We start from the raw sequence: 21,436 nt of genomic DNA on the forward strand, positions 1-21,436 counted from the left end.
GATCAGACCCTGTTTCCCTGGTCCTTGGGGAATGCCTGAGCCATCAGAGAGACATCATCTTATTTATAATAAATTCACTGTTCAAAGAGCTTTAAAACATTCTTTTTCCTATTAGGAGTATTGTTTCTATCGGTTGAGTCCATGAGTGTTTGACATTAGATGACTTTATAAAACATGCTACTAATTGGATTTGTTAAAACAAATAAATCACACGCTAATTGGAACGTGCCCTGCCTTTATTTTTGCTCACTGAATTAGATATCATGGTGTGAAGGCCTTCTTATCATATTTGTGCACTTTTTTAAACACCCCCCTTGGCATAGACTTCTGCAAATTCAATTAGATATTCCCAAAAGGAATTCAATTTATGCCAGGCTGGTTTACATTCATTCCGGGGGCAAGACTCGCCTACCCACGATAGCCTGCCCGCGATTAATAAGCCACTTAGATACTGCCCTGCCTTCAAAGTCTTTGTTGGAACAAGGGCAGCATCTTGATGACGTGGAGGCCGGCGAGCTTTATCATTAGAATGTGTGTGTCCACAGAGTAGGGCTGGCTTCATGGGTGTATGGCTTGTGTAGTCACCCAGGGCCTGGCACTTGGAAGGACCCCATGCTTAGCTTAATGTTCTGCTATGGGCACGTTGAAATTCTTAATAGTTTTTAAGCAAAAGGCTTTGCATTTTGGTTTTGCACTGGGTCTCCCGTGAATGTAGTAGCTGAGGTCTGCCCTGGTTGTCAGACTTTCTGGCTAAGAAAGGAGTCCTTGATTTGAGTCTTAGCTCTGCCTCCGGTTGACTGGGTGGTGTTGAGAATGTCACCTGCTCTGGCCTTGGTTTCCTCGTCTGTGAAGTTGGAGCATTACTCCTCACCCATGGAGAACACATGCTGTGATGTCCGTGAAGTGTTTATTTAAATCCAGCTACCTTTTGTGCTTCTCTCAAAAGAAGCCGGCAGTGTAGCTACAGGCCCGGAGTGTAGCTTTGGAAGGCAGTGGATAACATGTCCCCCCTTGCACTTCTGGGAGGAAGGAAGAGACATTCTACAACTGAGAAATGGGAAGGAGGTATCAAAAGCACATGACATCAAACACTCAAATGGTGAAACACGGTACTTCTCTGTGACCATGTTAAAATTGGAAATTTTTATGGCATCAAAGCAAAGGTTCACAAACTACAGCCTGCCGGCCAGTTCTGGACCTTCACTGAGTTTGTACTCTACCCACAAAGGAGGATTGGTGTTTACATTTTTAAAGGTTTAGACAACTCAAACGAAGAATACTGTTTTGTGACGTGAAAAATCATAGGAAATTCAAAGTGCAGTGTCAGTAAATCAAGTGTTATTAGAACATAACTCTGCCCATCTTTCTTTGTGGCTTCTAGCTGCTTCTGCTCCAATGGCATTGCTGAGTCATAGTGACAGAGACCCAGTGGCCGTCTGTGGTGGGCAGAATTCCAAATTGGCCCCCAAGATTACTGGCCCCCGGTATTCATGTCTTGTATAATCCCCATCCTTTGGGAGGGACTCTGAATGGGATAGATTTCACTGTTATGATTAGGTTATGTTAGTGACCAAGGTGAAGGAATTTCACAGATGCAATAAAGCTCCCAAGTTGGTTGACTTTAGTTAACCAAAAAGGAGAAGATCTTGGTTGGGTGGGCCTGACTGAATCAGATGAGCCCTTAAAAAGGATGGAGTCTTGCCCAGAAAGAGATGTGACACATGAGAGGGTTTATGGCAGGAACTGTGGGTAGTTTCTAGGGGCTGAGAGTGGTTCCTAGATGATGGCCAGCCAGAGAGGAGGGACCTTGATCCTATAATTACAAGGAACTGAATTCTGCGAAACACCATGCAAAAGATGACCCGGGCTCCAGAAAGTAAAGCAGGTCCCCTGATACTTTGACCTCAGCCTTGTGAGGCCCTGGTAAGGTGCAGCCTTGTCTGTACCTCTTACTTGCGGAAACCAGGAGATAATAAATGGGTGTTGTTCTGAGTTTGTGGTAACTTGTTGGGTAGCGAGAGAAAACCAGTACACCTGCAAGGTGAACGTCTTTAATATCTGGCCCTCTACAGAAAATGTCGCTTGACCCCTGTCTTAGGGAGTGGGGGTAGTTAGACTTAACCTCCATTCATAGACATACATATATAAATATATACTTACATAGCTCAAGTACAGTGCCTGGGAAAGAGCAGAAGCCCAGAAAACCGTTCGTTTCTCTTCCGAACTCAATTCCGTTCAAGAATACACAGGATCATATCTGAGAAATGCAGGAGCAGACACATTTATATTTTTATTGAATTCTATTCCGCTCTCGTTTTCAAAAGAGGAGCTCATGTTTAAAAAAATTCTGATTGGCACTATAAACTTTATTTATGCTTTAATGTATCTTAAAGTATGTATCCTGCACTATTTTTACTTCCCTTACAGATGCTGATATGCTATACATTACCAAACCCAAATGGATTTTCAAAATCCAATTTCCTTGCTACCGTTTTCCATTTCTCTGTTGACTTTATATGCTTGACTCACATCAGAGCATCTGGGGCCTTTGCTACCTTTTGACCTCAACCTGTCCAGGAAAATAGCTTCTCTGTCCCTGTGTAGAGAGATAGCGCTGGGTCCTCCCTCGGCCTGTGGCTGCACTGCTCTGTCCTCCCTCAATTATTGGGGTATTCTCCAAACCAGGACATGTGCTTTGGAGGCTGAGCCCAATTCTGGGGGTGGGGGTCGTTTTAGGAGATTTTTGTTTTCTTCCAAAATGATAGTGATGGAGTTGGTATCAGTTGAATGGGACCAGTTTAAAACAGAATGAGGCGAGCATCCAAACGAGTGTCTTTGGAGGATCTCTCCAGTGATAAGTCTTCCCCAAGTAGCCTGCCACGAACACCTGCAGAGATGGTCTGGACCCTTTTATAGCAGGTGCTATGTGCCAAGGGATTCCACCGAGAGAGAGAAAAACATAACTTTTTTTTTTTTTTTTTTTTTTTTGCGGTACGCAGGCCTCTCACTGTTGTGGCCTCTCCCGTTGCGGAGCACAGGCTCAGCGGCCATGGCTCACAGGCCCAGCCGCTCCGCGGCATGTGGGATCTTCCCGGACCGGGGCATGAACCCGTGTCCCCTGCATCGGCAGGCGGACTCTCAACCACTGCGCCACCAGGGAAGCCCGAGAAACATAATTTTTGAAAGAGCAAGAGGAGCCGCAAGGAGACTCAGGATCGTGCGTTTGAGTATTTCATGCCGTGGGTACACGGGAAGCCAGTCTCTCCTTCCTTCTCCTCCCTTTGGTGGCTCTCAGTAGCTCGTCCTTGGGCTGGTGGCATGGCGCTGCCTCTCTGGGGCTCCTGAGAGTTCCCAGGCCTTTCTGAGCCTCTGGAATCCTTAACCTTGACCACTGGAAGGTTCCTTCGTGATCCATCTTGCACCCCAGAAAATGAAGGCCCAGAAAGGAGGAAGGAAGGTGAGCTAGAGGGGCTGCACCCTCTGGCAGTGTAGATCATTGCCAGAGTGTATAATCTTGAGCTCATAACCACTCTGTTTGTCGGTCTGTTGGCTGAGAGGAAGAAAATTCAGGGAGACTTGCTAAAAAAATATTTATCAAGTATATTTTCTCTCCTGAATAGCTTTCAAAACTTATCTCTGGGTCAAGTCAGATCGACAGGGAGCATGTCTAGACTGTATCATATTGGGCTCCAGTGAGTTGCTTTTCCTAAATTGTATGTTTGGGTGATGCTATCAATTTATATGGAGAATGCTTATGAGAAATAGTCTCATGAAATTGGCCACGCGCCCCATGTGTGCATGCTGTCTTAGATATTGTTCATTATGGGCTATGGGATTTCTGTTACCAGTACCCCTTTGGAGACGTTCTCGTGTGATCTAAGCACCTGGAATGGTTGTAATTTACCTGAGCCATTTGGCTTTTATTGTATGAACGCAGAGTGTCCAGTATCTGAACAGATTGTCCTTTTTCTCTTGGCCTCCGGAAGCTCAGAGTCAAACAGGTAACTCCCTTTTAGCAGGTGGACATTTGGGAAATTGCAGGGTGGACTTGTAACTCTCTCCTTCTGTCCTGCTTGTCTTTCTTCTCCTGTCCTCAATTTGCCTTTTGCCATCATGCTGTACTTCCTTCTTCTGTGTTTGTCCATCCACTGTGGCTGGACTCGAGTTGATAGAGGGTAGACTGGTAACCAGTTACCCCATGGTCTATGGTTTTTTTTTTTTTTTTGGGGGTCTATGTTCTTGATCTATACAAAGCACAGGGATACTTCAGACGATCACCTGGCCATGCATCCTGCTTTGCTGGGAGCCCAGGAGCTGCACAGAAAAGTCATGAACCATGTGTACCCCTGGAGTTTGGACATACATGTGTGATAAAGTGCAGGACAGGGGCCTGTTCCTAGAAACTCTTCTCTATTGAGAGACACTGAGGTCCACACAATAGATGACAAATTCTGGCAGCGTGGAATGGAACTGACACGTGGGCCTGGCTGTCCCAAGGAAATAGTGGCTCAAAATAGAATGTAAGGCTGCTTTTGGCTCTACTTTAAGCCAGCCCCTCTTCAAGGGAAACAGAGGACTGTGGTCTGAAAATAAGAACCAGGTCACTGGGGCCACAGGCCTGCTGCTGTGGGACCCCAGTATCAAAGAACAGACTGTTGGAAAGACATTGGCTCAGTGGCTGCAAGTTGAAGTGGTCACCAGAGCTTCGCAGGTGGAGGCAGCGAGGTGCCCGGGGGTGGCTGTGAAGAGGAGAGGGGTCCCTACCCTGTAGAGGGCCAGGACCTGCCAGCACTCAGCTCGGGGGCAGCTGAGCAGGCCATCTGCCATTGGGTGGAGGAAGGGAGGTGAGGGGTGGACGACTGACCTGATCCAGGAGACTAGGGGCAAATGATTGATATGACCTTGCTTGGGATATGTAAGCTGGGATGCCCAGAGGTATAACTGAGCCCTCCTAAATCTTGTCTAGAACACAGCTGAGAATTGGATTAATTAGACCATTAAGTAAAATTTATTAATAATTTTTCCTTTGAGCTTCGACATATCTCTGTAAAAGTGTGTTTTGCATCACACCCTCAAGTGTATGTTTGTGCGGTTATCTTTCCCTGTCCTCTGCAAACCTTGTGAGGGTAAGAATCATATCTGTCAATCCTGTGCCCCTGCACAGACCTGTAAAAAATAAAAAACAAAAAACGTCATTAAATGTTTCTAGGATAATAAGCAGGGTAATGAATTCAAATGGGAAAGACACAACCACCTTGGAAGCACTTTATCTTCCTAACCCCCTCTCATCACCTTGTAAGTGAAAGGCTTGGTCCTTGGTTTCTGGGGAATACATTCTTTCTCTGGTCTATTAGAAAGAGCATGGGTTCTGTGGTTAGGTCACCATAGATTTACACTTGCCTCTGACACTTTCCTTCTGTGTTACCTGAGCAGGTCGTTTAACCCTTTAATGCATCAATTACCTTATACTTAAGTAGGGATAAAAATCTACTTCACAAAGTTGCGAGGATTAAGTGAAAGCAAAGGTGACAGTGTCCGTAATCAGTGCCTAGTTTATTGCCTGACATGGAGCAAATGCTCAAGAGAGCACGCTTCTTATATTAGTCAGGATGTGCAAGGCTCTGCTATGGTAATAACTAAGCCCTAAGATGTCAGTGGCATATTAAGACTAGAAAAGTCGGCATTTTGCTCCTGTTATGTTCAATGATAGTATTACCGGTCAGGCGACTGTCTGGGTGACACACCTCCAATGAATGTCTCAGGGATCTAGACATCTTTCTTCCTTTGATGGCATTGCCTTCAAGTACACCTTTGAAGGTCTTCACAGTGGGGTGAGAAGGATTGCTAGTAAGAGATTATTTTGGGGGGGCTAGTCTTGCACATGGTGAGTATCACTTTATTGCACATTTCCAAGGTTTACCACATGGTTTTCCCCAGATGCAAGGTGGCCTGAAAATACAGAGTTCTTGTGTGCCCAAGAGAGAAGACCTCAACAGTTCGCCATGCACCTAGCGTCATCTTGGCCATGCTTTCTTTCTGTAGCCCTGGATGCTATCTCAGTTTAGGACGATTTGTCAGTTCTGCCCGTGAACACTTGAGATGCTGCAGGCTCCCCTCGCTTGCTAATTCCAGCACATCGGGATCTGGATGTTGTCAGTGGCTTTGACGTGGTTGGTTTATCTTCCACAGGCTGGGAGACAGGCTCCAGTGAGGCAGCGGTGGTGTAAGGATGGGAGGGTGGCCCTCTGAGCAATTGGAACTGTTGCTGCTGCTACTATTTTCTAAATTTTAAATGGAGTGTGTTGTGTTTTCGTCTCTGTGGCATTCACTGTGCTGTTCTGGTCAGAGAAGGTCTATAGAGGAAGTGATTTGGGGGAGGATATAGTTTGGAATTTTCAGGCAGGCAATATGGGGAAGAAGCTTTCTAGGTATTAGAAGTGATAAGTAAGTATGAGAATGGAAAGAGCAGGTGGAGCTTGGGGACCGCTGTGGACTCACTGCTACTGGAACGTAGTTTGGTCTCTGTCTGGCATCCCATTCACATTTATGGGTTCATTCAATCAATGGATATTTCTTAAGCCCATCCTCTGTGCCAGTGCCATTCCCAGCCATTCTGAAGCTTACTGTCTAGTGGAAGCTGGTTGATTGCCTCTGTTCTTGCCTTTCAGAGGTCTCCCTTGTCCACTCTGTCTGGGATGAAGTCTCCTCTGCTTTCTTCCCCTGACCTTTCCTCTTGTCTCTTGCCTCTGACACTTGGGACTTCCATTCTTGTCTGTTGACCCTTGTCCATCCACACTGGGCATTGCCCTTCTTCCCTTTGTTTCCCGAAGCACCAGTGACACAGGGCTGTTGTATGTCGCCAGCTCTCAGTGTGGAGTTGGATGTAGTGGAGGGACGTTACATCATAGGACAGGGAACTGTCTCCAATTCATGGACAGAAAGGCTTCCTGGACCACATCAGCCTAGGGGTCCTCTCAGTCACCCCAACCGCATCCTTCATAGCACATACAGGAATGCAGTGTTACTTACTAGTTTGCCTGTTTACTGTCTGTCTGCCTCACTCATGCTAGTGATAGCATGCCTCTTTTGTAAACCACTGTATAGATAGCACCTTGTACTCTCCTGGGTCTACCCTAAGAGCTCAATTAAATAATTGTGAATGAAAGAACGAATCAATGAAAGTAAACAGAAATTTTAGTTTCTACCAGTTCATCAGCCATTTCGCATCACAGGAGACTTCTCATTGGCTTTCACCTTCTGTAGGTGTCTGCTTTACAATGTGTTTCTTGGATCTCTCTCTCCCTCTCCTTCCCTCTCTCTTTAGGTGTCTATACTGCAAATTCCTGTTGCTTTTTAGTGCAAAGCTATTTAATTCTCTCAACTCAAGCCCCAAACCTTGCACTACCAAAACTGGTCCAGCTCTCCTTTGCCCAGCCCAACTCTTCTGGGTTTCCATACTCTGCAAGAAAGGAAGTGGAGAGAGCTTTGCCATCATAGGTTTACTTTAGCAGTGTGTATCAGATCTGTCAACAGGCCTTCCACCAGCACTAAGCAGAGGAAATCCCAGGTCTGGGGTAGAGAAGGGATTTTGTCCTTTGTTGCTAATGGAGACAATGGTGCGATATTACATGAGGCTGCAGACCCAGGAAGGGGCTAGCAAGGGATGGTTTCTGTACGTGGAGCAGAACCATGCATGTGGTTTGGATGTGTGATAGGGGAACCAATGGTTGTTTAGGGGAGGGAGATTGTGATGTGATGAGGTCTGAGCAGTAAGGAGACAAGAAAGGGCAGTGGGACTATGGACCCGCGTGTGAAACTCGGTCCTGGTGCTTTCTCTGTTCCTCTGTGCATCCTGCCAGCTCACCCCGGAGTACTCTGCCTCTTGCTCTGTGCTCATGGAGATGCTCCTGAACTTTAAAGCCCTGATTAGTTCTCCTCTTCCTCTTCCCCTTCCCCTTCCAGCATATAGTCACCTCCTGCTTCTCTGGAGAGACCAGCATTTCCTAGTTGGAGCCCCAATTCCATGCCACACATCTCCCTTAATGTCACCTGGAGGGGACTTAGAGCCCATAGCACATGCTCAGCAAAATCCAGCTTACACAACTCATTGCAAAGTGGTGGGTGATGGACAGCTTGGACTTTTAGAGAGAAGCTTTAAATACTGTCAGCCTTGACTGTATTATCTCCCAGGTGCATGATTGTCTAATTCTCTATACATTTGATTTTTACTCCACGAAAACTTCTTTTATAGGGAAGGAGGTGGGTGTTGAGAATTTATTCTGTGCCAGTTTTTGTATGTTTTTCCATTTAATCCTCCTGATATTTCTGTCAAGTGGATCTTTCCCTCCATATTCCAGGTGAGGAAACTGAGACACAGATGGCGGAGCATCTGGTCCAAGCTGACCCAGCTTTGCAAAGCTGAGATTCGTGTCTGGTTTTTCAAGACTCTGAAGCTAGTGCTTGCTCTGCAGCCTTGCAGCATCTCTCCATGTTGGAGGAAGCAATTACAGAGGCATGCCCTGGCATTCATTTTTCCTGCTGAGAATGAGACATTGCTGTTTACTTTCTCAGGAAGGAAGATTGAAATCAATGTAACTAGCCTTATTAACTTTTTTAAATAGGGGGCCTGCAGATGCCAATGTCTTTCTTGAGAGCGCCAAAGCAAATATAAAAATCCAATTTGCTTGCCTGAAAAAAAATCTCCTCCAGAGTTTAAAATTCAAAGCTGTAAATGAAGAGCTGATGAGACGGGGGTAACGAACCAAGCCCCAGAAACAAGGGTATATTTACTCACGTCTCTTTTGTCTGCAGGTGGCTGTTCCTTTGATGACCACTACAGCAACTGTGGTTACAGCGTGGCCCTGGGGACCAATGGGTTTACCTGGGAGCAGATTAACACGTGGGAGAAACCAATGTTGGACCCAGCGGTGCCTACAGGTACGTGACCAACTGTGTTTGAGGCTCTGTTGGGGGTGGTAGCTTTTATGATGACTCATGGGGAAGAACTTCCTTCTGGATCAAGCTGTTGGGGAGGGCAGTAGATAACTTTGTTGGTAATAAGTTCCCCATCCCCAGAGGTATGCAGACCAAGGCTGGATGAATTCTTAAGCATATGGACGAAGTCATATGTCATCTGGATTCAGGACATTTTAGGATTTCTTTTAGCTTTGAGATTCTAAGGTTTAGCTACCAGTGGGGCATCACTGAGTTTTGTCTGGGAGGCTGATAGTAGTGGGATTTGGGGGGAAGAAAGCTTCTCAAGAATTTGAGGTCACTGTTTTCCTTCTGGGCCACACAGACATAGCTTGTATATATGTAAGGGAACCGCTACAGTCCAAATATTACTCATAAAGTTTTTGTCCCGACATTCTGAATGCCAAGTTTATCCTTCACCAGTGGGACTGAAGGCCTAATATACATTCCTGATGAATACCTGCGTGATGTAGGCCTATGAGAGTCACAGCCAATGTATTCTAGGGGAGATACACCTGGAGGAGGTGCCTTTCTGTTCTGTTTGGCCTTTCAGAGGATTGGATGACGCCCACCCACATTGGGGAGTACTGTTTGCTTTATTCAATTCTCCAGTTCAAACGCTAATCAAGTCTGGAAACACCCTCATAGACACACCCAGAAATAATGCCAGGTATAAATACCAGCTATTTGGGCATCCCTTAGCCCAGTCAAGTTGACACACAAAATTAACCATCACACCACGGATGGCCTCAACTCTCCCCATGACTTCAGTTGCCGTCAGACATCTCTTAGGAACTCGTGTACACAGCCCACTGCCCGGATGCCTTGTCCTCCCAGCTGCTCTGAGACACAGCTTTGCCAGGATGTCATTAAGCTGGAGAGAGATGCTCAGAGATGTCTAGGTGAGGGTGTGGCCCGTGTGACCTTATTGACTCTGAGTTTGGCCCCAAAGCAGGAGGCTACTGGATGGCTCTATCTAGTTCCTATTAAGGGCATCCGTTGTTTGTGTACGTTTCTCCCGAGTATAGACACAGCCCCAGGTACCGTAAAGCTGCGACATGGTACGAAATTGAGCTTTTCAGATCTGGTGGGATCTTGCTTGACGTGAGTGCGCAGAGTCATCAACAGCTACACGTGCCCATTAGTAAGGTGACCATGGGACAACCTCTATGCCTGTTGTCCCATCGTAGTTTTTTTAAAATGCTGACTTTACTTTCAAAAATGTCTTGGTTTACGTGATAGAATCACTTTTTCCATTGGAAACCCCAGGCGTGCAGTGCACCTCTGCTGAAGGCTACCTACCGCATCTGCTGTTCTCTGTGTGGCCAGCTTTGATGTTGGCCAAATAACTTCAGATCTTCTAGTGCATGTGTATGCGTGGCGTGTGTGTGTGCGTGGTGTGTGTGTATTTGCACGCACACATAGGCTCTTTCGGCTCATCTTTAGCCCACTGGATGCCCTGTGGGGTCATGCAGACTCTCCAAACTCAACATCTCCCAAACTGAAGTCCTGATTCATCTCCATCTACTCAAGCTCTAATGCTCCTTGTCTCAAAAGGCCACTTCCTCACTCGTGCTGATTCAGAAACCCAGGGGTCATGCTTCTCTCTGACCTCTCCCCTCTCCCCTCTCCTTGTCAATCACTCCGTCCTGCCCCTTTACCTCCTGAGCCCATCGCAGGTCTGCTCACGCCTCTCTATCTCTGCCGCCGCTGCCCCGGTGCCACGCGCCGTCTCCTCTCGCCTGGGTCACTGGAAGCCTTTCACGCAGACTTCTCGGCTTCCTCTTCTGACTTTTACCCACTCTGCACAGAAGCCAGAGATTGTTCTAGAACGTAGGCCCGTTGACATTATCTCTCCCTCTCATTATCATTATCGTTCTCTCTCCCAGCTTCTGCCTAGAATCTTTTGGAGGCTTTCCTCTGGCTCTGAGAGAGGAGACCAGTGCCCTGCTGTAGCCTCCGAGGGGTCCAGCCCCCCACATCCCAGTTCCCCCCGTGTTCACTTCACACTGGCTTGTCTCAGTTGCCAGAATGCTCCAGACCCTTTCCTGCCTCAGGAACTCACGCGAGACTGGCACTCTCCGTAGAACTTTCACCTCCACCCCGTTCTCTTGTACTTCCCCTTCGTATCTCAGCTCTTGCATCTCTTCCTTAGGCCGGTGCTCCCCAGATCCTCCAGTCTGGGTCTGCTCTCTCTGTAAATGTCCCCCATGACACCCTGCTCTTTTCCTCAGGAACACGCATCACTGATGTTACTTGTTCAGTGTACACTGTATCGCCAGATGAGAAGGTCTATGGGAACAAGGACCACGACAGTCTTGTTCCTGGACTATCTTTACTGCTTCGTTCAGTGCGTCACACACAGTATGTACGAAATACCATTTTGTTGGATGGATGCATGAATGAATGGGCAAATAGTCTTTATCAAGTGTTTCTTTAATGAAGAAATGTCTGATAAATGTTATTAAATGCCTTTGGGCCCTTTATTAGAGCACATTTTAAATCTTTGCTACCATCCTTCCATTTTACAGATCAGAAAACCAAGGTTCCCGGCAGCCACGTGACATCGCTGCTTTTCCCACCATGCCACTTTCGCTCTTGGAAGGAGCAACCCTTGCTCCTAATCTTAATTTTCTCAGACCCTTATTATGGCACAGTGGCATTTCATAAACATTGGAGTGTACTAATACAATCTTCTGAGCTTTTCTAAATAGAGGCATTTGATGATGATTACTGAAGTTATTCTGTTGTGATGCACCTGTGGGTCGCAGCAGCTCCGTGTGCTTCTTAGGCAGAGAGCCATGAAAGTGAATTTGGATTAGGTGAAATTGTTTGTTCTTCTCATGGGCAAAGGCTGAAATCTTCCTCTTCCTTCTGTAAAACCAGCAGTTTCCATCCTTTTGGAAATCTAGTGTGACTCTATGTATTCATATGTCCCACAACCTTTTACTGAGCCCCTCCCATGTGTCAGGCTCAGTGCTAGGCTCTGGGTCAGTCAGCCTCTGCCCTTTGGGCACTTCCCCTGGTCCAAAGGATGAACCCTAAACTCCTCACCATGGCCTGCAAGGTCCTGCATGATCTGGTGTCTTCTCTGAGCCCCTTTTCTCCTCTCTCAAAATGTTCCAGACACACTGGTCATGTTTCAGTTCCCTGGGCATGTCCGAGTCTTTCCTGGCTCAGGACCTTTGCATGTGCCATATGCTCTCACTGCAGTCGTTTTCTCTACTCTTCAGTTGCCTGGTTTTGTCAGGTCTCAGCATCACTCCTTCTCAGGGAGATGTGCCTCACTGTTCCGTCTAACGAAAGACTCCCTCGATGTTCTCACTCATAGCGTCCTGTTCTTCGCTTTCAAAGTCCTCATCATCGACTTGTTACAGGCCAGCTTATTCCAATCCTGCACCATAGCTGACTGACCCTGGGCCTTAATCCCTCTGCCTCAGTTTCTTCATCGTTAATGTGGGAACCACTGTGAGAGTTAAATGGGCTGATGCCTGTGTGGGTGTGACGTGTCTGCACATAGTAGGGCTTCATCAGTGCTGGTTCTCTTAAGTTCTTTCCTGGTTCTTACAGTCTCTGGGACTGTAAGTCTAAGTCCACCTTGGAACCTTGCCCCTTTTTCATACCCAGGATACATTGCTACCCCGAGGGAGAACACCTCTTCCATCTTGAGTCTGTTAATTCAGTGCTAGACACAGCCCCTCATCCCACTCTTTTTCCTCATCCCTGTCCATGGGAAAAGCCCTCAGGCTAACATTCCAGGCTTCAGCCCTGGTTTTGCCCCCACCTCATCTTTACTGGGGCTATCGCAGAGGATGGGGTTACTGCACCCACAGACCCTCTCCCTAAGCCTCCATCTCGCCCAGGGAACTAACTGGAGCTGCCACTGATTCTCAGCTCTGCCTTCTCCAACCTTGGCATGAGTGTCCACATGTCCACCCTGAGGTCCAGCCCAGGGCCCAGCAGGAGGGTCGCTGGGGGTGCTGAGGGGAGATGGAAGTGCTGTCAGTGTTCTTTTAGAGGGACTGAAGCCAGAGGAAGTGGGGCTGGGATGTTTACTTCTCTTTTTCCTTCTGATGCTTGTAGGACATTAAGTGTCAGACTGAACCTCAAGCTGCAAACCCAAGTGCACAAGAACGGAGGCATTTACATCAACCCTGAGCCTCCAGGGCGTGAGCCATGACATCGTAGCCTTTATTGGGCCTCCCCTTTCCCTAGGGCTTTACTGACGTCCTGGGACTTAAGCAGGTCATTGTGGTTTCCTCTGAGAAGCCCACTGTCACATTCCTTGTGGTCCCTTTGGGGCTAATAATTCTGCTTCTTCTTCCCGAGGCTTGGAGCCCTTCTCCTGAGTTGAGCCAGCCCAGGTGCATCACCCAGCATCCCTTTTGGGGTCTGTTCCCTCCACGAGTACCGTCATCCAGCAGTTTGGGTCAAACAAATCCATTCCTTTCCTCTTCCCAGTGTAGGAACTTCTCCCCTCTCCTTCCTAGCCTTCAAAACCACACCCATGTTAGGCCAGCCCTTCTGGGACTCACAGTATCATCTGTTTAGTAAGTTTAGACCTTTAAAAAAAAAAAAAAAAAAAACAAAGAAAGGAAGAAGGAACCCTTGACTTCAAGCAGCTTCTTCTCTCCATCCTGTACAAGTCTCTAGAGCAGAGAAATACAAAGAGCCCAGTTAGTCACCTGATTGGAAAGGGCAGGTGTTGGGAAAAATCCAGAGGAAACATATACACGTACAGACGGGAATATTTCCGCCAATCAGCCTGCCGTGGAAGCAGGCACAGATCCAGAACGGTGCTGGCTTTTCCTTCACGCCACTGGCCCCTCGGCCGCGTGTTTCTGCTTTGCTCTAACTGCTGATATGTATAGAGAGAAGGTTGGGGTCTGTTATGGGTTGAAATTTGTCCTGCAAAGAGATAAGTGAAGGTCCTGGTCTTGGCACCTGTGAATATGATTGTATTTGGAAATAGGGTCTTTGCTGATATAATCGGGCAAAGACGAGGTCAGGCTGGTTATCTCGAGCCCTCATAGGGTGTTACTGGTGGCGGAGAAGCGACACACAGACACACAGGGGAAAAGAACCATGTGAAGCCAGAGGCAGAGATCGGAGCGATGCGTTTACATGCCAAGAAAAGCCAAGGATTGCCAGCAGACGCCAGAAACCAGAAGAGGCAAGGAAGGATCCTTCCTAGAGCCTTTGCGGGGGTGTAATTCCCTGCCAACACTTTGGTTTCAGACTCCTGGACTCCAGAACTGTGAAAGAACAAGTTTCTGTTGTCTTAAGCCACCCAGTTTGTGGTAATTTGTCACGGCAGCCCTGGGAAACGATTCCTGGGTCAATGACACATCAGTACCCTGACCCCGTCACCTTTTCTACATTAGAACTCACACCCGCGTGCTGTCAGTAGTGGAGCTTTCGCTTTCTTTTAAGAGAGCTGGCATTTACTGTGTGATCACTCTAACCAAGAATGGGGTTAGGCATTTTCCTACACATTTCATCTAACGTGCCACCATCCCGTAAGTTCAGAGATACTGTCTCCTCTTTATTTTTGAGAAAACCAAGCCCCAGAGAGAGAGAAATTACATATGAAAGGAGCCAGGCTTCAACCCCCAGGCTAGAGAAATATATATTGTATACGTGGTGCTGCCGTCAACTAAACATCTTTTAAAGTTATTTCTTACAGTCATGATTTACGATGGCAAAAATAATGCATATTCATTGTAGAGAATGTGCACGTAGGGATTGCTATGAAGAACAAAAGTCATATGTGCACACGAACTTACATAAATATCTATTTTTCTATTTAGTGCTATTTTTAAGAATTTTCCCATGGCATTATGTATTCCTCAAAAGCATGCTTTGCAAAGGCTTCATAGTTTTCCATTCCAGTGACTGTTCTATGGTTTGTTTAACCACCACGTTGTTGCATGTTTAAGTTCCTTCCACTGAGCCCTCGGTCGCATTGCAGTGACTGTTCTTTTACATAGATCTCTGTGCTCCTCTCCAACAGAAGTTACCAAATTTGCTTTACATATTTTTCTGTAGTTCTGTACTCCCTTGTGTACCGAACACAGAGTGGTTATGTTTATTTTTGAGATCTGGAAGAAGAATATCATTCACATGTCAAACATGGAATCCTGGAAATTTACCCGTGAGTCAATATTGGGAAAACGCTTTGTGAATTCTGAAGCCCTAAACACAAGTCAGGAACTGGTGATGGTCCCCTGAGTGCACTGCGTTATGGCTCTTAGCACAGTGGACGGAGACCTTCTGGGGATGAGCAGGAGTTATGTTCTAAATAGTAATCAATCAGAGCAGTCCAAGCGCTGACCAGGCAAGGTGGACGTCAGCTGTACAAAGCAGGATGGGCTCTCCAGTGCCAACTAGAAGAGAAGCCAGCCTCTTCACAGTCTGTGTGCTGAGCTACTTCGGTTCTCCTTACAGGCTGAGGCCCCATCTTATCTGCACGTAACTCCAGTGCCTGGGATGTAAGAGGTAGCGGTGAATGCTTGTTAAATGACCTGCTCTTATTAATAATTGAACATTCTCCTGATATGACGCCAGCATCTATCTCCAGCCTCAGCCCCCTCTCCTGCCCTCTCCTCTTACTTTTCCCCTTCTACATAATCACAGGAGAGAAACCTTCATGCTTTTGTTTTGGGAGTCCTGCCTCCAACCCTGCTTCTTGATTTGGGGACTCTCTCATTGTGTGGAATCTTGGTGGAGTGTGGGGCTTGCCGCCATGTGAAATTGCCAGATACTTACCACCCCCAGCAGCCTGGGCGTGGCTGGACATGTGACCTGGACCCAGCCAGTTAGACCCTCCTGCCCAGGACTTATCATCTGGGGGTGGGGGGTGAGTCAGCAGCCAGAGGCTTGTGTAGCAGGTGTGTCCAGTGGAGGGGTGGCATCTGTACCACAAGAAGTTGTCCTAAAAGAGGTCACTCAACTGCCTGTTTCTTGGTCCCCCGGAACTACCTTAGTTTGTGTTCTTTTTCAAGCTGTCCTCCAGCTCTCTCTTCATGATGAGTTTCCCAGTATTCTTCCAGAACATTCCTACTTTTGAGACAGATCGTCATAGTTTTTTCTTGTTTTCAACCACAAACCCTGAAGGCCACCCCATCATGCCTGTGGCTCGAGGGTACCTCCTGTTCCCCTTCTTTTTATTGATAGAGGATGTCACCTCCTCCAGGGGGCTTTCCCTGACTGCTCTGTGCTTCTGTGGCTGAGTTTATGACACGTTTTCTCTGATTCATCACTGAGGCTGTGAGCCACTTGAGGGCATGGGCCGCCTCTCATTGCTGAATTCCTTGGGCCCTGCATGGGGCTTAGAACAGGGCAGTTGGTCCGTATATGGACTAAATTGCCATTAGGATTATTAGTATTAGGAAAGTCAAGAGAGAAATGATGTCTGGAAATGGGGGAGAACCCGGAGAGGCGGCTTCTTTCTTTGGCATTTTCACGGGACACGGGGCATCTGTGGCTCTCACATCCTGAGTGCCTCCCTTCAGCTTGACGAGGCTGGGGACTGGCTGGTCAGGGCTCTTCTGATCTAGAGTTGATTCTTGGGGAAAATAAAGGGACCCTAGGGATTACCTCTTCTTCACTCTGGGGCCTGATCTACTCTCACAGATGTGTAGATTGACTTATAACCCATGTAAGAGGCTCTCCAGTAGAAAAATGTGACTCATCCAAAATCTGACCTACTGTTTCTTTAATGTTGTGCTTACATTAAAATGATCTGGAAGCATAGGCCCCTAAGTGTCCTTAATCACTCCTGATGGTATTGATTGGCTTAAAGCTATAAGCTCTTATGTTCCCATTTAGTCACTGTGGGATCAATACATTTTTTTTCCCCTTTAGTGATAAAATATTATATATTCATTCTTAAAGAAATGCTGAGTTTGCGCATATAAATTAATTCTCTCCACCCCCATCTTTTTTTTTTTTTTTTTTTTTTTTTTTTTTTTTTTGCGGTACGCGGGCCTCTCACTGTTGTGGCCTCTCCCGTTGTGGAGCACAGGCTCCGGACGCGCAGGCTCAGCGGCCATGGCTCACGGGCCGGCGCACGAACCCATGTCCCCTGCATCGGCAGGCGGACTCTCAACAACTGCGCCATCAGGGAAACCCTCCACCCCCATCTTTGTTCTCTTAGAATATCACTATGGACAAATTGATGTGTATTGGGGTGGGGGGAGGGAGAGAGAGAGAGAAAGGGAGAGGGAGCCAGGGAGGGGGAGGGGAAGGAGAAAAGAAAGGAGGGAGGGAGGGAGTCAGAGAGCATATATGTATGCGGTAATAGTAACAATAATGGTAGGAAAGAGATATTTATATAGTACTTACTGTGTGGCAGGTACTCTCCTAAACACTTTAAATATAGTAGCTTATTTAATCCTTGTCATACTCCTCCGATGTAGATCTTATGATCTGCATTTTACAAATTAGGGAACTGGAGGCACACAAAACTTGAAGGACTTGCCCAAGTTCATAGTTAGCTTATGATGAAGCCAGGGTTTGCCTGTAGGCAGTGTGGCTTCCAACTTTGTGCTTCCTGCAATCACCTTACTCTGGTGCCTCCTTAGAATGCAGGTCACGAGGAGGATCGTGGTTCCCAGACAGCTGGGTCATCGGTCACTTTTCAGACCACTGTGTTCAGATCTAGCTTTCACCTTCCAGGGCTGCATGGTATCCCATTGGATGGATGCCCCATGGTTTATGGAACTGACACCCAAGAAATGGCCATGGGAGAACAAAACATAAAAGCCAAAGTCTACCCCAAATTCTCAAGTAAAAGGAAAGATCTCTGCCTCCAAACAGTTCTCAGTAAAGTTCTTCTAAAGCATCTCAGCATCAGCCTGCAGTGACCCCAGTCAGTGCTAGTTTGGGCTGCTTACAGGGATGAGCAGAATTGGTAGGAAAAAAAAGGCAAGAGAATTGAAAACAAGTGTAGTGTTATTCTTGAGGAGATGGCCAAATAATGATGGGTGCTAAGGATGGCTTGGAGAAGCCACAAGGGGTCTTTGCAGTGATCAGATAAATGGGAAAACACATCTCTTCTATACCCACATAGATGCTTGCCTTGACATTCAGTTTTCTGTGACATCACCCCTGGATTCAAAAAGTATTGAATCCAAATGGTGTAAATGAATTAACGTGATATAGACCCACGCCATTCAACTTAAAATGTGTTTCCTCCCATCCAAGTACTAACCAGGCCTGACCCTGCTTAGCTTCCGAGATCAGATGAGATCGGGCTGAACAGGGTGTGAGGTGGATGGACCTAGAGTCTGTCATACAGAGTGAAGTAAGTCAGAAAGAGAAAAACGGATACAGTATGCTAACACGCATATATGGAATCTAAAAAAAAAAAAAAAGGTTCTCATGAACCTAGGGCCAGGACAGGAATAAAGACGCAGGTGGGGAGGGGCAAGGGAAGCTGGGATGAAGTGAGAGAGTGGCACTGACATATATACACTACCAAATGTAACATAGATAGCTAGTGGGAAGCAGCCGCATAGCACAGGGAGATCAGCTTGGTGCTTTGTGGCCACCTAGAGGGGTGGGATAGGGAGGGTGGGAGGAAGACGCAAGAGGAAGGGGATCTGGGGATATATATATATACATATAGCTGATTCACTTTGTTATACAGCGGAAACGAACACACCATTGTAAAGCAATTATACTCCAATAAAGATGTTAAAAAAAAAAAAGTGCTTCCTCTGATGACAAACCCAGATGTCAATGGCACATGTGACGAGTTTGAATAAAAGTTTCTATAATATATGGGAATGGATAAGAAACCACTACTTTTTGGAGCAAAATTTTGTGTTATTTCGGTTGTTTTAGTTTACCAGGTACAGAGGAACACGTACTTTAAAAAAAATGGAAGTATAGTTGATCTACAATATTGTGTTACTTTCTGGCGTAGAGCAAAGTGATTCAGTTATACATGTATATTATTTCAGATTCTATTGCATTATAGGTGATTACAAGATATTGAACATAGTTCCCGATGCTATACATTAACTCGTTTATGAAACACACGTACTTTTAGTACTTTTAGATAACAGGTGTCAAATTAACAAATGTCTCCAGGCTTATGTAAGGAGAGATTTTATTTGAAAGGATTATCGCAAGAGCGGGGTGGGGGGGGAGAGTCTGCGGCAGTAGGGGGAGGCTGCTGTGGCGGTGTGGAGGATACCCCCCAACCATGAGATCTGCAGGGGTCTCGGAGGTCAGGCAGAAAAGGGCGTTCTGTAACGGAGAAGGGAATGAGGCTAGCGAGAACCATGTGTGGAGAAGTGGGATGAGCTGGTGACAAACCGCTGTTTTTTAACGAACCCATGTATTCCACTAAGTGGATGATGTTCTAAGGGCTTTATGTGTTTTTAACTCATTTCATACTTCAGCGGCACTGCGAGCTGGGTACTGTGCTTACCCATGTTTTACACATGAGGAAACTGAGGCCCACAATGTTGAGGAAATACCCAAAACCTAGTAGTAAAAGGAGGAGCTGAGATTCCCCCCCCCCGCTTTTTTTTTTTTTTGCGGTACGCGCGCCTCGCACTGCTGCGGCCTCTCCCGTTGCAGAGCACAGGCTCCGGACGCGCAGGCTCAGCGGCCATGGCTCATGGGCCCAGCCGCTCCGCGGCACGTGGGATCTTCCCGGACCTGCGCACGAACCCGTATCCCCTGCATTGGCAGGCGGACTCTCAAACACTGCGCCACCAGGGAAGCCCAGGAGCTGAGATTTGAATCCAGGCACTTGGTTTCAGAGTCTGGGCTCTGAACCACGACCTATTTGTAAGGTAATATATTATCTTATGAAACGTGATTTTAAATACGGAGGTGTAATGAAATCATATCTTAGATCTCATAGTACTAATTTAGATACCATTTGACTAATTCATTTACATGTGGGAAATTGTGTATATGGAAGTTGCCTGAAAACTTTTTTGTGGGGTCTTCTCACTGGGAGAGTGAGGGGGGGTGCCCTATGTCTAGTCACTGAGGGTTGACTGTCCTACTGGCTGGTTGAGTCGACTGAGCCCATCAGGGTCCACCTAAACGCAGACATGACAAGCCTGCGTGTGGTTCTGCGTGGTTTGTCACAAGGGAACATCACGGATGCCTCGGGCATCAGAGACATCTCACTGGACCACAAAGCTGACTCCCCTGGTGCATCATCAGTCTTCTGCTGCTTCTCCCTCAGCCACTCCCGGGCCAGCCTGAGAGGAAGGTCATGGTGATGCCAGCCTGGAGCAGTGTGTGATGTTTTCTTGGTTTGTTTATGTGACTGTGCAGCTGCTCCAGGGGCTGGGGCTCCTTTAAGTGAACACCTTGTTTTGGAATATGTGGATTGCCTTGTCTTTAATGAGGAAACAGTCTTTCTTTATGCTTGGAATATGATAGTATATAATTTGAATTGTAGATATATATTATGAGAGATTTGATAAGAAAAGGAAATTATAGTTTAATATAAACACAGTGGTTTTGGGGGGTAATTTGGTGAAATAAGATGGCTGTGTGACTCCATGAAATAAGGTCCAGTAATCTGGAAAACCCAATAATACATCATAGTCCTATTTAGGAGTGTCCTAGACCTGCAGTGTCCAGTACAACGGCCACCAGCCACACGTGGCTGCTGAGCACTTGAAAGGAGCACTTGGTCCTTTATGTGTCAAATACACACCATATTTCAAAAACTTAGTATGGGGCTTCCCTGGTGGCGCAGTGGTTGAGAGTCCGCCTGCCGATGCAGGGGACGCGGGTTCGTGCCCCGGTCCGGGAAGATCCCACATGCCGCGGAGCGGCTGGGCCCATGAGCCATGGCCGCTGAGCCTGCGCGTTCAGAGCCTGTGCTCCGCAACGGGAGAGGCCACAGCAGTGAAAGGCCCGCGTACCGCAAAAAAAAAAAAAAAAAAAAAACTTAGTAGGAAAAAAATTTTTAAATCTCAATTATAATTTTTATATAATTTTATATAATTTTGTAATTTTTATATAAAATTTCAGCTGCATGTTGAAACAGTATATTTTAGATATGCTGGGTTAGATAAAATAAATTGTTAAATTAATTTAATCCATTTCCTTTACTTTTTAATGTGGCTACTCAAAAGTTTAAAATTACATACGTGGCTCACATTATATTTCTGTTGTCCAGTGCTGCCCCAGATTATCAGATTTTTATTGGGCCAACTGTACTCCACAGGGATGTCTCTTTTGATAATAATAACAGCTAGCATTTATCAAGCACTTATTACATGCCAGGCATTTTAAATGTCTTTTCTCCATCATCGTTTATGTCAACCCTATGTAGTATAGCTACAGTTTTTGTTTTGCTTTTATTTGACTTTATTTTTTAAAAAATTTTTAAATTAAAAAATTTTTATTGGAGTATAGTTGATTTACAGTGTTGTGTTAGTTTCAGGTGTACAGCAAAGTGAATCAGTTATACATATTC

General features: G+C 46.4%; 1 protein-coding gene across 2 annotated transcripts in view; it reads left to right on the forward strand.

Annotated features, from left to right (window-relative positions):
- The window catches only part of PTPRT (protein tyrosine phosphatase receptor type T), a 1,079,376-nt gene that overhangs the window by 297,164 nt on the left and 760,776 nt on the right, over nucleotides 1-21,436 (forward strand). For both annotated transcript variants that reach the window (XM_060030771.1, XM_060030772.1), the window contains exon 2: nucleotides 8,812-8,937. In XM_060030771.1, coding sequence (XP_059886754.1) covers nucleotides 8,812-8,937 — 126 coding nt within the window. The remainder of the gene's footprint in view (nucleotides 1-8,811; nucleotides 8,938-21,436) is intronic.

Source organism: Delphinus delphis, chromosome 15, assembly GCF_949987515.2.
Source record: "Delphinus delphis chromosome 15, mDelDel1.2, whole genome shotgun sequence".
NCBI classification, from domain to species: domain Eukaryota; kingdom Metazoa; phylum Chordata; class Mammalia; order Artiodactyla; family Delphinidae; genus Delphinus; species Delphinus delphis.